Below are 19,545 nucleotides of genomic sequence, written 5' to 3'. Positions count from 1 at the left end.
ATCATTGATGATCTACCTTGGAGGAATAACCCTGTCGGAGTCCTGCTCTTAAGCCACTTGTGAAATAGGATGTGGGGGAGCTGGAGTACAGTGGAGGTGGAGCAGATTCCAAATCATTGTAGCCACATGGAGTTGATCGCTTTTTTAAACAAAAAAAATAGATCATTACCAATCCTCCACTATAAACAAAGATCAATTTCTAACAACACTTAATCTATTTAAGGTTATACACAACTCCAGAGTAGCCCAGAAAGAACAGCTGATATTCATCATTTTATATTCCCCCACCTCTGCACTAACTCTTTTGGCCACTCTTCAATGCCTCAATCTTGAAGACATTCATATACAATCTGGATACTTTGTGCTGGCAGGCTCTATCATGGCCAGTGTAGTAGCAAGTATGATCTAATTTTCAATAGACTTGCAGACAGAGCTACCAGGAGGAGGACCCAGAGTAAAAGCCCTCCAATTCCCACACTGTCCCATCCCATGCAAGTAGACAATGACCACTTGATGAACCACAAAGGTTGACCCCTCCAAACTGAGCTAATACCCCAAAGACCAAGGACTGATCCATGTCAGGCTTGCACAGCTTTACATGGTGCCTTATCTGGTGGATTGCTACTTTGGACACTCCATCGTTCTGTGCCAAAACAAGAGCTTAACATTTTATTTCATTAATTAATAATCTTGACCATTCCAGTTCTAGCTAAGACATAAAAGATACAATCGTCGATGAGGATGCTGGTACTACTCTCTTGCCCAGCTGAAAGGTTCTTTAGTCTAATCTTTACCTGATTTTGGTCAGATTCATACCCTCCAAGTCCAGGGTCAAGTGGAAGTTGATATCGTTCCAGCTCCCTTTCCTGCAAAGGAAGCCTTGATTAGTTAGATATTCCCAAAAGTATTTCCCTTCTAAAAGCATCAGCTCCTTGTCCAAATAATGTCCAAGCTGGCTATTATGAACAGTAACAGTAGACAGGTTATTCAACATGTTACAGCATTTTTACAAACACCACCATTTTTGCCAATTTGTCAATCATAAATGGGAATGCCTGGATGTTAATGACTTTAACTCAACGTAGCCGAGGCAGACAGTTGTTACCTAACCTCTTCCACTGATGGGAACCAATCTCAACATAGGCCTAGTTTTCATGGTTCAGTGCCATACCACTTGACAGCAGTGATTACAGACCCTGTTGCACCAAAACACTCTGCTTGAAACATCTGTTATGGGAAGCAAGCTGCAATAGGTACATCCAGTTCGTCTCATCAAATTCTTCTTGTCAAAATCCTTCACTCACGTTAACGGTACCTGTATGTTTCTCACTGAAATAGCTATTTTAGTCCATCTCAAAAAGGCATTTCACAGCTACTTAACATATATAGCGACTATGCTGAGCCTCTCTCCTACCCTGTCAAAGCATAGTCTGATATTCCTAGGCTAGTATGTCATCTTGAACACTTGTTTCTAATCGGGCATTTCCCTTGCAATACTCACATTGTTACGATCACGTCCATAGCCCCGAACTCCTCCCATGGCAGGATCACGGGACCTTGAGTATCTCTCCAGTCCCCTATCCTAATCAGAAACAAAATTCAGTTAAAACCATGTTTTCACCATTGAAACAATTGTTCTCAAATTCCTTCTTTCATGTTACTTACTGGTTTCCCATTCAGTTGGTCATGATGGTCAGTCTCAAAAGGACAGTTAACAGGTATTTATCCTTCACAAAGCCAAGCCTCAACTCTCCAGAACTCTTGCTGGAGCTGTACTATCCCCCTCTGGCCCAGTGTACAGATAAAAATCTCAGATTCATGACAATTACTCTGGTGGAGACATGTTAACTCCATACAGGCAAAAAAACAGAATCAGATGATTCCTGGTTCGTGTTTTTAAAATCTACTACACTGCACATCAAGAGAGCTCCAACAGTGCTCCACTGTGTTGTTAAGTTGACGAGAACAGGGCCCAACCTAGCTCAGCTATCTGAAGAATGCATTTAATATTTACCTCACTTCTGTCACGACCATACCCTCGAAACCTAGGATCACACGATGGTGGGTATTGCTCCAGTTCTCTTTCCTGCCACAATAAAGTTAGACAGTTCACTCGAAATATACTTAGTTTTCTCCTGCTGCTTCCAAAGTATTTACATTTCAGCTACGCTTCTGTTAGAGTCGCAACAGTTAAGGTCACCATTCTAATGTGTACGAGGCAAATTACTCCCCTCTAGCACCAGCAGCAACACGTTTCAATAAATATCATTGGATACCCAATACAGATAAGGAAGACGCCAAGGGCAAGAAACCAAGATGTTCCAGCATTTCACAGCAAACATGCACAGTATGAACCCACAACACTGTTTAGTGTTGTTAGTTGAAAGGTAAATATTGGACATGGCATTAAGAGAACTGTTTTGTTTAAATCCAAATAGAACCACAGGTCTTTCAACAGCTGCCTGAGCAGACACATAGGATATTTATTTAACACTATCTGTTCAATGAAGTACTTCAGTACATAATAAAAGTTGCAAAAATTATACATTTTTGGTAATATATTCTCAAATACAATTTTTTAGTAGTTTCCGCACACCCCTCCCACAGTATTTCAAAAACTGGATGCAATCAGCCTCCTATTGTTGTCTACTGTAAACTCTTGCCTGTACTTAATAACATTCCCGGTTTCAGAATTTGCTGCAAATAGAGCGATTACCCAGATGAGCAGTTGTTGAAGGAAACTAAGATTAATTGTATGGATGAAAATGACGCAAAATCTTTGCACAGGTTTATTATTCACTCCAAATTACACTGATTTAACAATAGATGGTCACACCTGGAAAAGGAACAACCCAATTATACTAAACCCAACTGTGTTGCAAATCAATAACATACCTGCCCATAGTCCCTGTAAGAGTGGTTGTAATTATCATAGTTTTCCAAGCTGCCATAACCCGACTGTTTGCTTCCAGCCTCTGGATAATCACTGATGCCAGATCCATGATGAATTCTGGGACTGGAGCTTGGGTAGTTTCCCAGAAGACCAGTACTGTGTCCATAGGACATTGAATTGCTGGTGTTAGCTGTTGGAGAAAAGAGCATTTTCAGGCCTAAAAGGTCTTCAATATAGGAAGTGGCAGGTATAGGCAACAAGAATCAATGGAATCTTGAGGAATATAGGGTGCGTAGGAGAGAACTTAAGAAATTAGGAGGGCAAAAAGGCAATGAAATATCCTTGGCAAGTAAGTTTAAAGAGAATCCCAAGTCATTCTATAACTATACCAGAAGCAATAGAGAAAAAGTAGTTCCCCCTAGGGACCAAAGGGGTAATCTACCTGTGGAACCAGGCAATGTGGGCCAAGTCCTAAGTGAATACCTCTCATCTGTATTCACCAAGGAGAAAAATGTAAAAGATAGCAAGTTCAGGGAGGGGTGTGTGAATAATCTGAAGCAAGTCAGTATTAAGGAAGTGGTGTTAGATGAAATGAAACACGGAGTTGATAAATGCCCAGGACCGGATGAGATCTATCCCAGGTTGCTATGGGAAGTAAGGGAGGAGGTAGCTGGGGCCCTGACAGATTTTTGCATCTTCATTAGCCACAGGTGAGGTATCAGAAGACTGGAGGATAGCTGATGTTTTTCCATTTATTTAAGAGGATCAGCAGAGGTAAACCAAGTAACTACAGGCTGGTGAGCCACACATTTCCTGGCTTCAGTCTTTGGGGGTAAAAGCCAAAATAAGTCTAGTCAGGACCAAAAGGAAAATTACAGAATCTGAACAATCTTTCAGTTTCACATTCATTACAGAGCAGTTTACAGGACAAAGGACAACAGCAGACCTTATTTACCACACTCCCCCCATCCTTCAGCCTTTGAACAAAGTAAATTAAACCTACCAGCTTGTCCCTTACCAGGCAGGTTAGCGGGGAACACACTTCGCAGATTGAGGTATGGATTTTGAGGCATCCGCAGATCTTTCGGTGGCTCTCCCAACAGAGATGGCTGTAACACAAATTTGGTGGTATTCAAGCCACGTCCAAGAATTGTGCAAGATAACTGCTTCTAATCATTCAGTGCTCCAGCAACAGAACGACTACATAGACCCTACCTGCACCAGGCAAACTTGACAGGTTAAATGAGAAAAGAACAAAAACAAAAAAAAACTGCAAATGCTGAAAATCCAAAACAAAAAAACAATTGTTGGCAATCTCCATCTGCGGAAGGAGAAACAGAATTAATGTTTCAGGTAAATAACCATCAAAACAAGGAAATGTTAAAGACCAGAATGTTCTGACGTGGCCAAATCATTCTTGAATGCTCTGAACAATAGAATCCCCAGAATCCTCTTAGGTAGAGGATTTTAAAAATCCACTGACTTCTGGTTGAAGAACTGGTTTTCCCATCTCTGACCCAAAGAGTCAAATCACTTAATTTGAAACTGTGACCCCTGGTTCTAGGCACCCCCAGCCTGTAGAATAATCATCCCTGGCACATAAGAATTTTTTTTGTGTGTGTTTCAACAAGATCACCTCTTATTCCTTCAAACTCGACAGCACTGCCCAATCTGATTAATCTCTCCTTATTGAACAAACCTGAGAGTTATCTAATTAAATATTATATCAATAAGCAATATATTATATTGAAAGGGTTTTTCCAAACACTAATCCTTCTGCTACCATTCACCAAATAAACCAGTACCACTGTACCTACTAATAAAAGGATCCTTTACCTTGATGGATGGATACAAGGCTAAGAAAACACTCATCTTTGACAGCTCAGCCCCAAGATGTTAACAACTATGGGGAGAAGGCTTTCTGATTGGAGAGAGCTGTATCCCAAGTTGCTGCAATCAGATTTGACATTGATTTTGCTCACAAGTTACAAATAAATTGTAGAAACTGACACTATATAGTCCTGGTCAGAGTATTCAAGGATGAAGTTCATCTGCAAGATTGGATTGATTACACCACTAAACATGTCGATGTTTGTTGAAACATATAGCTTTATCCTCATTCTGAAAAGTTCTTTCATTCCCCATTGCATTCCAGAGTGAAGCAAGTTTCACTTTATCAGGCAAGAGAAATTTGCAAACTTTCCACAAAACAACCAACTGTGTAGCACATTTGCTTCACACAAACATTGTCAAGCAAAATTTGACATCAAACAGGCTTTTAGCACAGATAACCAAAAACTGGTTCAAAGAACAAACAATCCAGATGCTGCTCAATCCGCTGAGTTCCTCCAGGCTCCAGCATCTGCAGTTTCGTCTCCACTTGTTCAAAAAAAGTTGGATTTCAATCTTAAAGGATTGAATGCTAATTGATCCATACCATTTGCCACTAACAACGTGTAAGGCAGACACTAATATTCCCATTTGTTACTTTCCTCTGCACCATTTCTGGTCTAACAATCTCCCTATCATTGCCCATTATTCAGGAGAGTTTCCAAAGTGTAGCTTTAACAATACATTTAAAAACTTGCACAGACCTTCATTTCAGTCAACTATGGTATAGATCACAAACTGAAAGACAGGAGGAAGAGGTTTAAATTAATTTCAGGATCAATTGATATTTGCAATGCAAATACTCCTCTACATTAATCACATTCCAAGTGTCCTTTTCAAAAATATTAACTCCTGTTAATTGTGATGACAGGAATAAACTTCAATACTCTACAGAGGTATGACCATCCGTTTAAGCTTGATCTCTCACCCCGGATGTGGCTAAGCCAGTCTCTTGAGACACGTTCTGGTTCCTCTGTTTTTTCAAATCACTGAGCACAGAACCCAGGATGGATGTGGGGATTCCTTGCAGAGGAGCCGGAGGAGAGGAGACTTGCCGAGTATGAGATGGATTATCCATCATACCCAGCACATCAGCTGGCATTTGTCCATGATATTGTTGGTTTGGCAATGACCCCACTGGCATCAAAGGTGGATTCAGATGTCCTCTTTCAGAATTCAGTCCTGCAAAGGGTAAAATACAAAAAGGATAGAAAATAATTTAGTTAAAATCAATCAAGAGAGAAAACTCAATTAAAACAGAAGTAACTCTTCATTAAAACAATCCTGCATAATAATTTGCAGAGGAATGGAGTACAGACATGCTACTTCTACAATTCACTGTTCTAAAATGGACAGTCCTCAGAGGTTTAAAATCACAACAGAAAATTCTCTAAAATGGACAGGTGGGTTGCCAAAGAGCCTTTTACCTCACCGCTTGCAGCCCGGAGTTTCTGGAAGTTGTCAACTTAAAGACCAGCACCTCAAACAGATAGAAACTGAAGAGGAAGTGGTAAAGACAGACTGCTCAACAATGGTCACAGATAGATAGGCTGAGGACCGTCATTCAAGTACCAAAGCATTTTTTCTGAAAGTGGTATTTGATAACATGGGAAAAATAAAGTTTAAAAGTGTATATTCCATAGATTCTACTCATTACAAAACAATCCAATCATTGGACAATTTTAAGTTACAGGCTTTGCAAATTATTAAATAGCATGTGGAAACCTTGTTGGAGTAAAATGTCTTCCATATCCCCTATTACCCTGTTATAGGATGGATGTCATCTTACATGGGCTTTGGCAAAGTACCACGTGGTAGGCTAGTCTGGAAAGTTAGATCACATGGGATCCAGGGTGAGCAATTGGATACAAATCTGACTTGACAGTAGGAGACAGACAAGGAGGGCTGTTCTTCAGACCGGAGGCCTGTGACCGGCAGGGTGCCACAGGAATCAGTGCCAGGTCAGCTGTCCTCCATCATTTACATTAACAATGTGGATGAGGATGTAGCTGGCATGGCTAGCAAGTTTGCAGATGACACTAAAATTGGTGGTAGAGTGAATAGTGTCATTTTAGTGTCATCTGCAAAAGGTAGTTACTGAAGATTACAATGGGATCTTGATCGAATGAGCTAGTGGGCCAAGGAATGGCAGATGGAGTTTAATTTAGATAAATACGAGGTATTGTATTTTGGTAAGACAAACCAGGCCTGGACTTGCATAGCAAATGGTAGTGTTACGGACTCAGTGAAAGTCCCTTTAAGATAGAGTGTGTGTGTGTATGGGGCGTGCTTACGTCAATAGAAGATAAAGGACGTAATGACGTTGTTGAAGAAGAAGAGAGAGAGAGAGAGAGAGACAGAGACAGAGACAGAGACAGAGACACCAGCCTGCTAGTGTTCTCTATCGATGGATGAGAAACAATAACTGTGTTTGCCACTGAAATCCATGTATGGAAGTTGGAAGTAATCCGGTGGAGTTCACTTTGTTGCTGACCTGTAGAAGGAAACAGGTATTTGTGTGTGGACGACCACGATTCGGATGCTTTTCGGGGTGAGGAAGTCACTACCGAGTAAACACTGAAGTGTCGTTTGGGTTCCATCATGGAACATTTGGATTTCGTATTTACTCTCTATGTTTCTCTACATCTACGTCTTATCTTCTGACAATGGTGGTTGTTGAAGAAACCCTTGCTCATGTTTCACCTTATGGCTTGCGGAACTGAACTTTAAGAACCATTCCAGAACTGGGAGTTTTGGACTTTGCCACACACACGACGAGTTTAGTTTTGGGGTTAACGTTCGAGGTTTAACATTTTTGAATTCTAACTTACTAACATTTTTACTTTTATTTTACGTATTATCATAAGTAGTAATTAATAAAATAGTTTTTAACACTGAATCATGCTCAGTGTGTTTCTTTTGTTGCTGGTTCGTGACAGTAGTGCCCTGGGGAGTGTTGTAGAAGACCTAGGGATGTTGGAACATTGTTCCTTTAAAGTGGCAATACAGGTAGACAGGGTGGTGAGGGTGGCATTTAGCACACTTGCCTTCATCAGTCAGAATACTGGGTACAGTAGTTGAATGTCATGTTACAGCTGTGTAAGATGTTGGCAAGGCCACATTTGGTCACCTTGCTATAGGAAGTATATCACTAAACTGGAGAGGGTGCAAAAGACATTTACAGGGATGTTACTGGGCCTGGAGGACTTGGGTTACAAGGAAGGGCTGGATAGGCTGGCATTTTTCTCCCCCTGGAGCATGAGGTTGAGGGGTGACCTTATAGGAGGTTTCTAAAATCATGAGTGGCATAGATAAACTGAATAGCTACAGTCTTTCCCTAGGGTAAGAAAGTTCAAAACTAGAAAACTAGATTTAAAGGGGACCCGAGGGTCAACTTTTTCACACCAAGGGTGGGGAGTGCAAGGAATGAGCTGCCAGAGGAAGTGGTAGAGGTGGGTGCAATTATGACATTTAAAAGGCATTTGAACAGCTACATGTATATGAAAGGTTTAGAGGGATATGGGCCAAACACAGGCAAATGTGACGAGCTCAGTTAGGCAACTTGGTCAGCACAGACGAATTGGGCCGAAGGGCCTGGCTCAGTGCTGGATAGTGGTTGGGTTTATGATCTAAGCAGTGTGGCTCCATTAGCCCCATGAAACTGGGGGAAGCTTCTATGCTGTAGGCCTTTGGACCTCCATTTACAGCCTGTTCAGCTGCAGGATGCAACACTGATCTTGCACTTTCCCCTGCGCTGCAGGAGGTGATGCCAGTTGAAAGTTATTGTGAAGCAATTACCACTGAGCAACAAGATAAAAGCCACTAAAATACATCTATTAAACTACTGACTTAAGAGCCAAACCATCCCATTCCCCTCACCACCCCAGTAGAATCTGGGGATGTCAGTGACTTTCACTTGACCCTCAGTATTTTGCATGGCTAATAAGTTAATGATTTGATGATGATACCAAATAGAAGATTCGTGAGCAAAATTGGCTGGGGATTGGAGACACGGGGTAGTGGTTGAGGGTTGTTTTTCTGCCTAGAAGTCTGTAACTAGTGATGTACTGCAGGGATCAATGCTGGAACATACATGTATGTATACATATACACACACGTGTGCGCGTATATATATATGTGTGTATGTATATACACATACGTGTATGTATGTGTATATACACACATGCATACATATATACATGTATACACACACACACACACGTACTTGGATGAGAATTTAGGTGGACCAATTCGTAAATTTGCTGATGACACAAAAATTGCTGTAGTAGATAGTGAAGGTGGTTGCAAAAGGATGGAGAGAGATATAGATCAGCTGGAACGTTGGGCAAGGTGGTAGCAGATAGAATTTAATCCAGACAAGTGTGACGTAATGCATTTTGGGATGTCAAATACTAACTGGACACATACAGCAAATGGTAGGGACCTCACGAGTGGTGATGTACGGAAGGACCTTGGCATGCAAGTTCATAGCTCCATGAAAATGGTGATGCAGGTGGATAGGGTATGGAAGGCAGTATTCAGCATGCTTGCCTTTATAGGTCAAGGCACTTGCAAGGACTGGGATGTCATGTTGCAACTGTACAAAATGTGGTCAGGCCACACTTTGTGTGTATTATGCACCACTCTAGCTGCCATACTACAAGCAGGATATGGTAGCATTAGAAAGAGTATAGAAAACGTTCACTAGGATGCTGCCTGGAATGGAGGGCCATAGTTAGTTAAGGAGAGATTGGATAAGCTGGTTTTATTCTCACTGGAATATAGGAGGCCAAAGAGTGACCTTATATAGGTTTAAATAATTAAGAGGGGCATACATGGGGTAAATAGTCACATACTTACCTGGGGTGGATGTCTAAACTAGAGGCTATAGGTTTAAAGTAAGAGGGGAGAAATTTAAAGGAGATTTGAGGGACAAGTTCTCCCACACAGAGATTAATGGTTATATGGAACAAGCTGCCAGAGGTAGAGGCAGATGCAATTACACTTAAAAGCCATTTAGACAGGTACTTGGATAGGAAAGGAACAGAGGGATACAGGCAAATGGGATCAGTGCAGATAGGCAGCATGGTCAGCATGGATGTGTTGGGTCAAAGGGCCCGTTTCTGAGCTCCATGACTCTAAACAACAGCTACAACATTCTTCCAGAACAGGGCTGAGGTTGAGATAGCTGACAAAAGATAATGCATTGGCTGCAAGTGCCAAACTAAAAAAGGCTCTGGGCTTCCAAGGCTTTGACATACCCGAGGGCGATTTCCCAAGAAGTCCTTTCCCGGGTTGTGGTGGGCCTCCAAGTCCTACTGGGTTTTGCTGCAAAGCTGCAAGAGGAGATTCACCCAGAATCCCAGGCTTCTGGAAAAAAAATATACACAGACAATGCCAGACTTTTACCTGGTCAAGAATTGCAGAACAGCACACTTCAGTGTTCAAGCCAGTGTTAGATTGTCCCAAGAACAATCTAGTCACTTCCATTAACAATTAATGTTTAAAAAAAAATCCTTTTTGAATTCCAACAATGAATCTCTATCAACCTTCAAGTTTCTTTCCAAGACTGAAGGCCATCATCACTGGAACTATACAAATAAATCTTTATTTAATCCACACAGTTCTTGAGACAACACTATCATACAGAAGGATACTCTTCGATTTGTTTTAACGTACCAATCACTGGAACATGGAGTACAGGACAACTCAAACAACGGCCAATTCCCATCTCCCACCTTATTTATCTAACATACCATCCCTTTTATTGTGATTATCTTCAATTTCTCTCATCTCATCCCCAGGAACATCACCATCTTTAGAAATCATTACTGCTGAAGAACTTTGAGGAAGCCAATACTAGTCCCCCTCCTTGCCACATACGTTGAAATTACTGAGCCTCCTCACTTCAGTCTCCTTCGTGCATCTTAGTTGTAGGAATCCCTTACTCCTCAGTCTTACTATTGATACTCTCTTTTTCAGCCTCTGGAAACCAAAGCTTGGTTCAATTCATCATTAACCCCAGATCTAACTCAACATACCCATTTTTTTAAAAAACTTAGTTATACGAGCCCAGAATCCACAATTTAGTTTATTACTTAGTCATTTACAACAGGATGCAAAACATCACCACAAGAGTGGTAGGGCACTGCAAAGGTGAGAAAGGCCAGGAATTGATATTAGAATTCCAAAACTGTACAGATAACCTTTGGTTGTCAAGGGCCAGAGATGCAGCTCAAGAAGCATCCTACTGCAAATGCACATGTACTCTGGGCTCAGTTACGGCACCCTCTGTAACCGAATATCCAATTAATCTTCATCATCAAGGTTCATGAGGTTTCAGATGGAACCACCACCCATGAACCAGCAAGTCAACATTTTACTAGTGTTAATGATACTAGATGACTGCTTAATCCCAGTTAATTGTTCTAAAGGAACAGCCTTTCATTTTTGAGCCCAAGAGAACAAAGCTTTTAACCTCACAATACTTGTACTGCTATATCTGGTGCCTAGTTTTCTTCAGTGGCAGAGGGATTTAGAACAGTTCATGGAAAGCCAGCTCATGGATGCAATGTCTTGGAATCTGAAACAATGTGTAAACAGCAACATTTACAGCCCATCAAATCATGCATTTTCAGTTCTTCAACCAGATTTCATTGCAGTAAAGCCAGCTAGTTATAGAGAAAATCTCACTGGCAAGTCAATGTACAGGTGCAAGATACAACCTGCAAGAATGGACACAAGTGCAAATCAAAAGAGGATCAAAATAGTTTGGTGACACCATTCTGAAACATCAAATGCTTATTTCAATGCAGTTACCATAGGGAACACTGAAGGATGATTGGAGTACGGTAATAGGAAGCAGAGAAGACCACAAGTGCTGAAGGCTTTACTGCATCAGTTTCTAATGAATGATGGCAGAATGCACCCAGATTGCACATAGAAACATATTTTTAATCAAGTTTTCTAAGTACTGTATTTTTAGTTTTAATGCAAGTGTAGATAATTGTATTCAATGTGAAAGGAATTCCTAAACTGCACAAGCAGAGGGAAAAACTGTTAAGAGACAGAGCAACTTAAAAACAGTGGCAGAAAGCAAAAGAGGAGATAGGAGCAGGTGGTGGCCATTCAGCCCCTCAAGCCTGCTGTGCTATTTGATAAGAATGTAGCTGATACTTTACCCCTAACCAGCATTTCCACCCACCTTCCCCACCCATACCTCAAAAGAAATCTCCTCACCTCAGCCTTAAATGGCCAACTTATCCTAAGACTATACCTCTATTTCTCAACTCTTCAGTCAGAGAAAACAAACTGTCTCACATACTTCAATGGGAGGTGATCTCAAATCTTCTAAACACAAATTATTTCATGTGTCAAGGAGCCCTTTATATTTCAATGAAATTCTGCACAACTGCAGGAAAGGCAGTAACAAAAAGTGCCTTGCATGTAACAATGTAAAATAATAATATTTTATTAACTCAAATCAAAACACTGAATATCATCACAAGTATCAGGGAGTGTTGCAAAAAGACACTGCCACAGACCAACAGCCTATTTCTTTCCACAGGTGCTGCCTGACCTGCTGACTTCTTCCAACATTTTATTTATTCAGAGTTCGAACAACTACAGTTGTTTTTTTAATTTTTAAATCCAACAGCCTTAATTTGTTATACCTGGAAACTGCCCCTCTTACTCAATTATTTGCTGCAAATAAACCAAACTGCTGGCCACCACTTTATCCAAATAAAATTGTAAAATAGAGGATGACAGCAATATTAAGATTGGTTAGCAGGTACTACAAAGACAAAACCTAGCAGGACAATCTGTTCTTTGTGCACTTACATTGAGGAATGCCTGGTTTTCCTTATTTTGCATCAGCTGGGTCCGAACCAGATTCTGCAGAAAAACTGGGTTCCCAAGCAAAGCATTCTAGGACACAACAAAGTGTAGAGGAAAACAGGAGGATGGGGAAGGGTGCAGCAGAAAATGGAAAGATTAGTCATTAAACAGAAAAGAAAATTAGTAAAAAGCTACCAAAATTCCACAGGCAAAAGAAAGCCTCATTTTGAACAGGACCTAATAAAGTAAGCAATGTTTAAAGAATTTTGAAAGCAACAAATAGCTATTGAAGATATTCAAATTCATTTATTTGTTACATGACTAAATCTAAAAAGAGGCCAAGATGTGCTCAGAATTTACCCCCTTTTTTCTGCAAGTGTAGACGCAAACAAATATGCAGCAAGTTTAGAGAAACAAAGGACTGCCGATGCTGGAATCTAGATGAAAAACAAGATGCTAGAGGAACTCAGCAGGTCAGGCAGCATCTGTGGAGAAAAGCAGACCGTCAACGTTTTGAGTCAAGACTCTTCTTCAGTCCTGACCTGAAACGTTGACCGTCTGCTTTTCTGCACAGATGCTGCCTGACCTGCTGAGTTCCTCCAGCATCTTGTTTTTATTTAAAATGCAGCAAGTTTGCTACAAGTGATTAAAATACAAGGTTTGCAGTCTATAGGGCTGGATTGAACATGTTCAAATCCAACCATGACAGCTGGGAAATTTAAATTTAGTGAATTTAATATGGAATTTGAAGAGCATTAGTAACAGTGACTATGAAACTACCAGGCTGTCAAAAAAAACCCATCCACATCACTAACTGATTAATCTTTACCCTGCGTAGACACAATGGAATGAATTGTCTCATTCTGTGCAGTAAATTTTTATGACTATGACACACAGATACTCTCCCACCTCTGATACACAACATTCTACTATATTCTGACACTGTTGAAAGGGTGATGAAGGAAATTAATGTGTATTTGGGATTTGGTGTCTTCCAAGTAAACCTACATCCCAGCTGAACACAGTGATCCCCAATTCAGCCAGTAGGAGCCAATTATTTCATCCCAATTCACCAAATAATTCTGTGATTGAAACAACACTCACTCCAGTATTTTAGTAAACAATAGTTATTTCAGGGTAAGCGGGCAAATGTATTTGATAACGTGCACAGTTCAGAATAGGTTTCAACTGGAACTGTAGTGAATATTTGGTGGCACTAATGACACGAGGCCAATTCAAATTCAGTCAAAGTAACAACACAGCAGGTTGTGTTGCTATGCAATCCGTCATGCTTTGTTTGTAGACAAAACACTTGTTACATGAGAAAGCCTTTGGACAAGACCACTATGTGGCCCTGTCTTTACTCTATGATGCAATACCATTAAGTTCACTGCAAGGGAAGCTGCAGGACAGCAGAAAAGTCGTATCAGCTTACATAGGTAAGCTGCTTTGAGGCAAGTACACCAGCAGGCAAGTGCAACAAGTCAGCTTGCTGCTTGATCAAGTTATGATCAAGCAATTGTAACTGATTAATTTAATTGGTGGATGATCTATTATGCACATTACCCAAAAAGCAAAAGCTTTTACCTTCAGGAGTAATATTGTGCCACTGCAGAAACACCAGGGTTATAGTCATACAGACCTGAAAACGTTCTGGGTCATTGAGTCACACAGCAACAGAAACAGGCCCTTTGGCCCAATAGTCCATGCTGACCACGATGGCTATCTGAGCTGGTCCCATCTACCTGCATTTGGCCATATTCCTCTTGGCCTTTTCTATCCATGTAATTGTCCAAAAGTCTTTTAAACACTGTAGTTGTATCCACCTCTACAGCCTCCTTTGGTAGCTCGTTCCATATACTAACCACCCTCTGCGTGAAAAAGTTGCCCCTCAGGTCCCTTTTAAATCTTTCCCCTCTCACACTACATCGACGCCCTCTAGTCTTAGACTTCCCTACCCTGCAAAAAAAACTAAGCATCCACCTTATGTACATCCCTCTCAATTTTAAACACCTCTAAGCCACCCCTCAATCTCCTACGTTCCAGACTATCCAGCCTTTCCTTATAACTCAAACTCTCCAGTCCCAGTAAAACCCTCATGATTCTTTTCTGCACCCTTTCCAGCTTCATTACATCCTTGCTATAGCTGGATGGCCAGAAATACACACAAGTGTGGTCTCACCAGCAACTTGTACAGTTATAACATGAAGCCCCAACTCCAAAACTCAAGCCCTGACTGATGAAGGCAAGCATGCCAAGCACCTTCACCACCCTGTCTACCTGTGTCACTGCTTTCTGGGAACTATGTTCCTGTATCCCTAGGTCCCTCTGTTCTACAACACTCTCCAGGGTCCTATTTACTGTGCAATTCCTGCCCTGATTTAATTTACCAAAATGCAACACCTAGCATTTGTCAGAGTTAAATTCCATCTGCCATTTCTTGGCCCGTTGCCCCATTTCATCTGGATCCTGTTGTAATCTTTGGTAATATTCTTCACTGTCCACACCACCAATTTTGGTGTCATCCACAAACTTATTAATCATGTTAACATCGTCATCCAAATAGTTAATATAGATGACAAATAACAGTGGACCCAGCACCGATCCCAGTGGCATGCCACTGGTCTCAAGCCTCCAAACTGAAAAACATCCCTCCACAACCACCCTCTGACTCCTTTCACTAAGCCAATTTCGTATCCAATTGACTAGCTCACCCTGGATTCCATTTGATCAAACTTTCCAAACTAGCCTATAATACAGGACCAAAGGCCTTGCCAAAGTCCATGTAGACAACATCTACTTCCCTACCCTCATCAATCCTATTCATCGCCCCTTCAAGAAACTCAAATTTAAGAGAAAAATTTCCCCACACACAAAGATGTGGCTACAATTCCAAACCAATCCTTCCTTTTCCAAACGCTGGTCCCTCAGAATCCTCTCCAGTAACTCTCCCTCCACTGATGTTAGGCTCACTGACTTGTCCTTGCAGCTCTTAAATAAAGGCACAACATTAGCCACCCTCCAGTCTTCCAGCACTTTATCGTGACTAAGGATGATGCAATTATCTTTGCCAGGGCACCTGCAATTTCTTCCCTAGTTTCCTAAAATTACCAATGATACACTTGATCAGGACCTGGGGATTTATCCACCTTAATGCTTTTAAGACCACCAGCACCTCCTCTGTTGTAATGTGAATATACTCCAATGCACCACTATTCATCTCCCTTAATTCGTTGGTCTCCATGATCTTCTCCACAGTAAATACAGATGAGAAATATTCATTTAACATCTCACTCATCTCCTCTGGCTCCACACATAGATGACCACATCGTTCCTTAAAGGGACCCATTCTCTCCCGAGTTACCCTTTGTCCTATATGTAGAATTTCTCAGGATTCTCCTGTACCTTAGCTTTGGCAGGTAAATCATGTCTTCTTTTTGCCCTTCTGATTCCCCTCGTGTACTCCTACATCTTTCATACTCAAGGGATTCGCTTGATCCCAGTTGCCGATACCTGACATACACCTCCTCCTTTTCCGCCACCACCACCCCCCAATCAGTGCCTCAATATCCCAAGTCAACCAGGGCTCCCTACTCCTGCCAGCCTTGCCCTTCACTCTAGCAGGAACATGTTGTCCATGAACTCTTCCCCATCTTACTTTTAAAAGCCTCCCTCTTGCCAGACATCCCTTTACCTTCAAACAGCCTCTCCTAATCAACCTTTGCAAGTTCCTATCTAATGCTTTCAGAATTTGCCTTGGCCTAATTTAGGACTTTAATCTGTGGACCAGTCCTATCTTTTTCCATAATTCCAGTCATTCAGAAATAGTTATGGTCACTGGTCCCAGAGTGCTCCCTCACTGATATGTCAGTCACTTGCCCTGCTTCATTGCCCAACAGGCAGTCCATTGTTGTCCCTCTCTGTAGGACCATCTACATCTTGTTTGAGGAAACATTCCTGGCCACACTTAAAATTCCACCCCATCCAAGCCCTTTGCACCATGGCAGTCCCAGTCAACAAAAGGGAAGTCGAAATCACCTTCTATTACAACCGTATTACTCTTATGGCTATCTGCAATCTCCCAAAGTACTTCCTCCTCTCATTCCATGGGCTATTGGGGGGCCCGTAATACAATCCCAGAGTGACCATTGCCTTCTTATTTCTAAGTTTCACCCATAATAGCCTCACTGGGCAATTCCCCCAAGAATATCCTCCCCAGGTACCTCCATGATGTTCATCCTCATCAAAAACACAACTCCCCCTCCTCTCTTATCGCTACTTCTATCATGCCTGCAGCATCTCTTCCCTGGAAAATTGAGCTGCCAGTCCTGCCCCTCCCTCAACCAGGTTTGTCATGGCTATAACATCCCAGTCCCATGTACCAATCCATGCCCCAAGTTCCTCTGCCTTGCCGGTCAGTGGAGATAATGGTGAATGCAATATTACCACTGAGGAAACAAATGAGGATATTTCTGGAATAAAATTAAGAAAGCCTTTCCTCATGGGCTAAGTATGAACTCTAGAATATCCCAACTTCAATTGTCAATCATATAAATTAGTTAATTGAGCAAGGGGTTGCAACCTCTTTCTGCAAGGGAGGTACAACAGTAGTAGTCGACAGCATCAAGGCCATTCATGATCTAGTGACAGCCACATTAATAATTGGCTGTGCATTAGGGTAGAAAACTGCGCCCATCTGCTATATCCTGCTCTAGGTAGGCAAGAGACCATCTTGGAGTCTTGCTAGTAGCCATAGAAACATCTGCCTGTGACCCTGATTATGTACAGTTACCTATCATTATTGGTCACCCAGACTTTGTCCTACCCTGCTTGACAGCAGGGCCAGTCATCACTGATATGGCTGCTGTCACTATTTTCCCCCCAATATGCTATCTCCCATAACAGTATCCAAACTGGTATACTTGTTTGAGAGTGGGATAGCCACAAGTGACTCCTGCACTACCTGCCTACCTCTCCTGGTGGTCACCCATCTACCTGATTGAACTTCTGAGATGACCGCGTCCCTAAAATTATCTAATACACCACTCTGCCTCCCTTATGCTCAAAGCATTTTAAAATTTCATTTCAACGTACAGCCTTCTGTTCGGTACAGACTCTGACAACAACCTGTACAAGATAACTAGCCAACAAGGAAAAAAGAGATTGATTGTTTCTGACCCCACAAGAACTGAAATAAACATTAATTCAAATAGAGAGGTTACATTTACACAACTGATGCAATATTCCCACTGAGGAAATGAAAGATGACATTCCTGGAATAAAACTAAGAAAGCCCTCCCTAAGTATGAACACCAGAACATCCCAACTTCAACTGTCAGTCACAGTTCGAGCAAGGGGTGGCAACCTCTGTTTCTGACAGGGAGGTACAACAGTAGTGGTCTACATCATCAAGGCGACTCACTTTCCAGTCACAGCTACATTAATAAGTGGCTGTGCATTAGGGTACAAAACCGTGCTCAGCTGCAATATCCTGCTCTGCCAACACAACTGCTCACACTTTTTCACTAGCACTTTAGCACAACTCACAAAGAGCAGAAATTTGGGTCAACTGGGCAAGAGCTGTACTTCATTTATCCTATTGCCATGCAACCAACAGAATTTCCACTGCCCTTACGAACTGATGTTAGAAGCCAATTCTTTTTTCTTAAAAAAAAACAAGGTGTAAAAAAAAACTGCAAGGAATATGTGGCAAAAATATGGAATTGAAATCGTGCCCATTTTGGTATGATGTATCCTTACACGTGGTAGGCACATACTCCTAGTATGGGCCAATTTTTGCCCAATGCTTATGAACAGGCATTAATGAGTTTATACAATTTACCTAACAATTCCCAAGGATTTTGCACACTGCATTAAAACACTTTGAACTTAACAATAACTTCAAGCACAGCATTTATATTCCAAATTCAAACCTTGTCCACAGAGAAATTAGTTCTGCAGGACAGGAAGCCTGAGGGGCCTTATGGCCCATTCCTGCTGTTCCTATTCCTTACGTCACGGCCTTTAATCTCAAAGAAACAAATCGGACGATCTGTCCCCAAATACCTTTTGGAAAAGGCACACAATAAAATAGAATAACTGAACATTGGTAAAAGGAAGGGTTAACAGTTAACAAAATAATTATTATGGAATATCTATTCAGCTGAAAGGTGATGTTTTTCCATTCAGATATGTGACTCACTGGGCATCTTTTGTCAGATTTGCAAAATTCATTTTCATTATTTTTTCCTTAACCACCACATGGCAAACTCCAAATTCAGCAATGCTGAGAGAATGGACACTAGATTCAATGACTAATGCACATTGTAGAAGCTTCATGAATCGTGTGGACAAATCTATAGGACAATGTGTCTATAGTTTAAGATATTAGGAAAGCACCACATCAGACTAAACTGATATACAAAACTGCTGTATTATTCAGATTATGTTTGCCTTGTTGCTTCTCACACCAACCTGTTCAGCTGATTACTGGTATCAAGAAAACAGCAACTCCCATAGATTACACCATTAGTCCAGACAATCATTCAACAAGCTAGAGTTAACGTTTCACATCTGGCTGAAAATCATTAAATAACTTTTTCAAGCACACAAGAGGGCAATGAGAAAACTACAGGAAGGGGATTAAACCAAATAAATTTAAATTTGAAACCAAGTTCAATCTATAGTAAATGAAACACACAGAGCCACAAAACTGCCAACAAGTTCATGCCGAGCATCAGTTTTACTCAGGATACTAACAATACCAGCATTGCTTCAATATAGCTGAAGCAACAAAGAGGATGAAGTTATTGGAAACACCACACGACAAATGTAATCTCTTCAAGTTTGTACTCACACTTCAAAGCAAACATTCTATTCCTTGTAGCCTTTTTACAATCAAATGTGTGTGCATGAAGAGATTT

At 41.2% G+C, this 19,545-nt stretch overlaps 1 protein-coding gene across 4 annotated transcripts in view; it reads right to left on the bottom strand.

Moving 5' to 3' along the window:
• Positions 1 to 19,545, bottom strand: part of raver1 (ribonucleoprotein, PTB-binding 1) — a 43,863-nt gene that overhangs the window by 8,460 nt on the left and 15,858 nt on the right. Inside the window, exons 7-15 of one of the 4 annotated variants that reach the window (XM_052042294.1) lie at positions 12,626 to 12,712; positions 10,045 to 10,153; positions 5,712 to 5,965; positions 3,897 to 4,002; positions 2,896 to 3,083; positions 2,015 to 2,086; positions 1,502 to 1,582; positions 795 to 866; positions 17 to 139 (exon numbers count right to left, since the gene is read on the bottom strand). In XM_052042294.1, the coding sequence (XP_051898254.1) occupies positions 17 to 139; positions 795 to 866; positions 1,502 to 1,582; positions 2,015 to 2,086; positions 2,896 to 3,083; positions 3,897 to 4,002; positions 5,712 to 5,965; positions 10,045 to 10,153; positions 12,626 to 12,712 (1,092 nt within the window). The remainder of the gene's footprint in view (positions 1 to 16; positions 140 to 794; positions 867 to 1,501; positions 1,583 to 2,014; positions 2,087 to 2,895; positions 3,084 to 3,896; positions 4,003 to 5,711; positions 5,966 to 10,044; positions 10,154 to 12,625; positions 12,713 to 19,545) is intronic. The other 3 variants (XM_052042295.1, XM_052042296.1, XM_052042297.1) reach the window with 3 other exon arrangements.

The sequence above is a fragment of the Pristis pectinata genome, chromosome 31, assembly GCF_009764475.1.
Source record: "Pristis pectinata isolate sPriPec2 chromosome 31, sPriPec2.1.pri, whole genome shotgun sequence".
NCBI classification, from domain to species: Eukaryota; Metazoa; Chordata; class Chondrichthyes; order Rhinopristiformes; family Pristidae; genus Pristis; species Pristis pectinata.
This window is presented reverse-complemented; position numbering and strand designations above follow the sequence as displayed.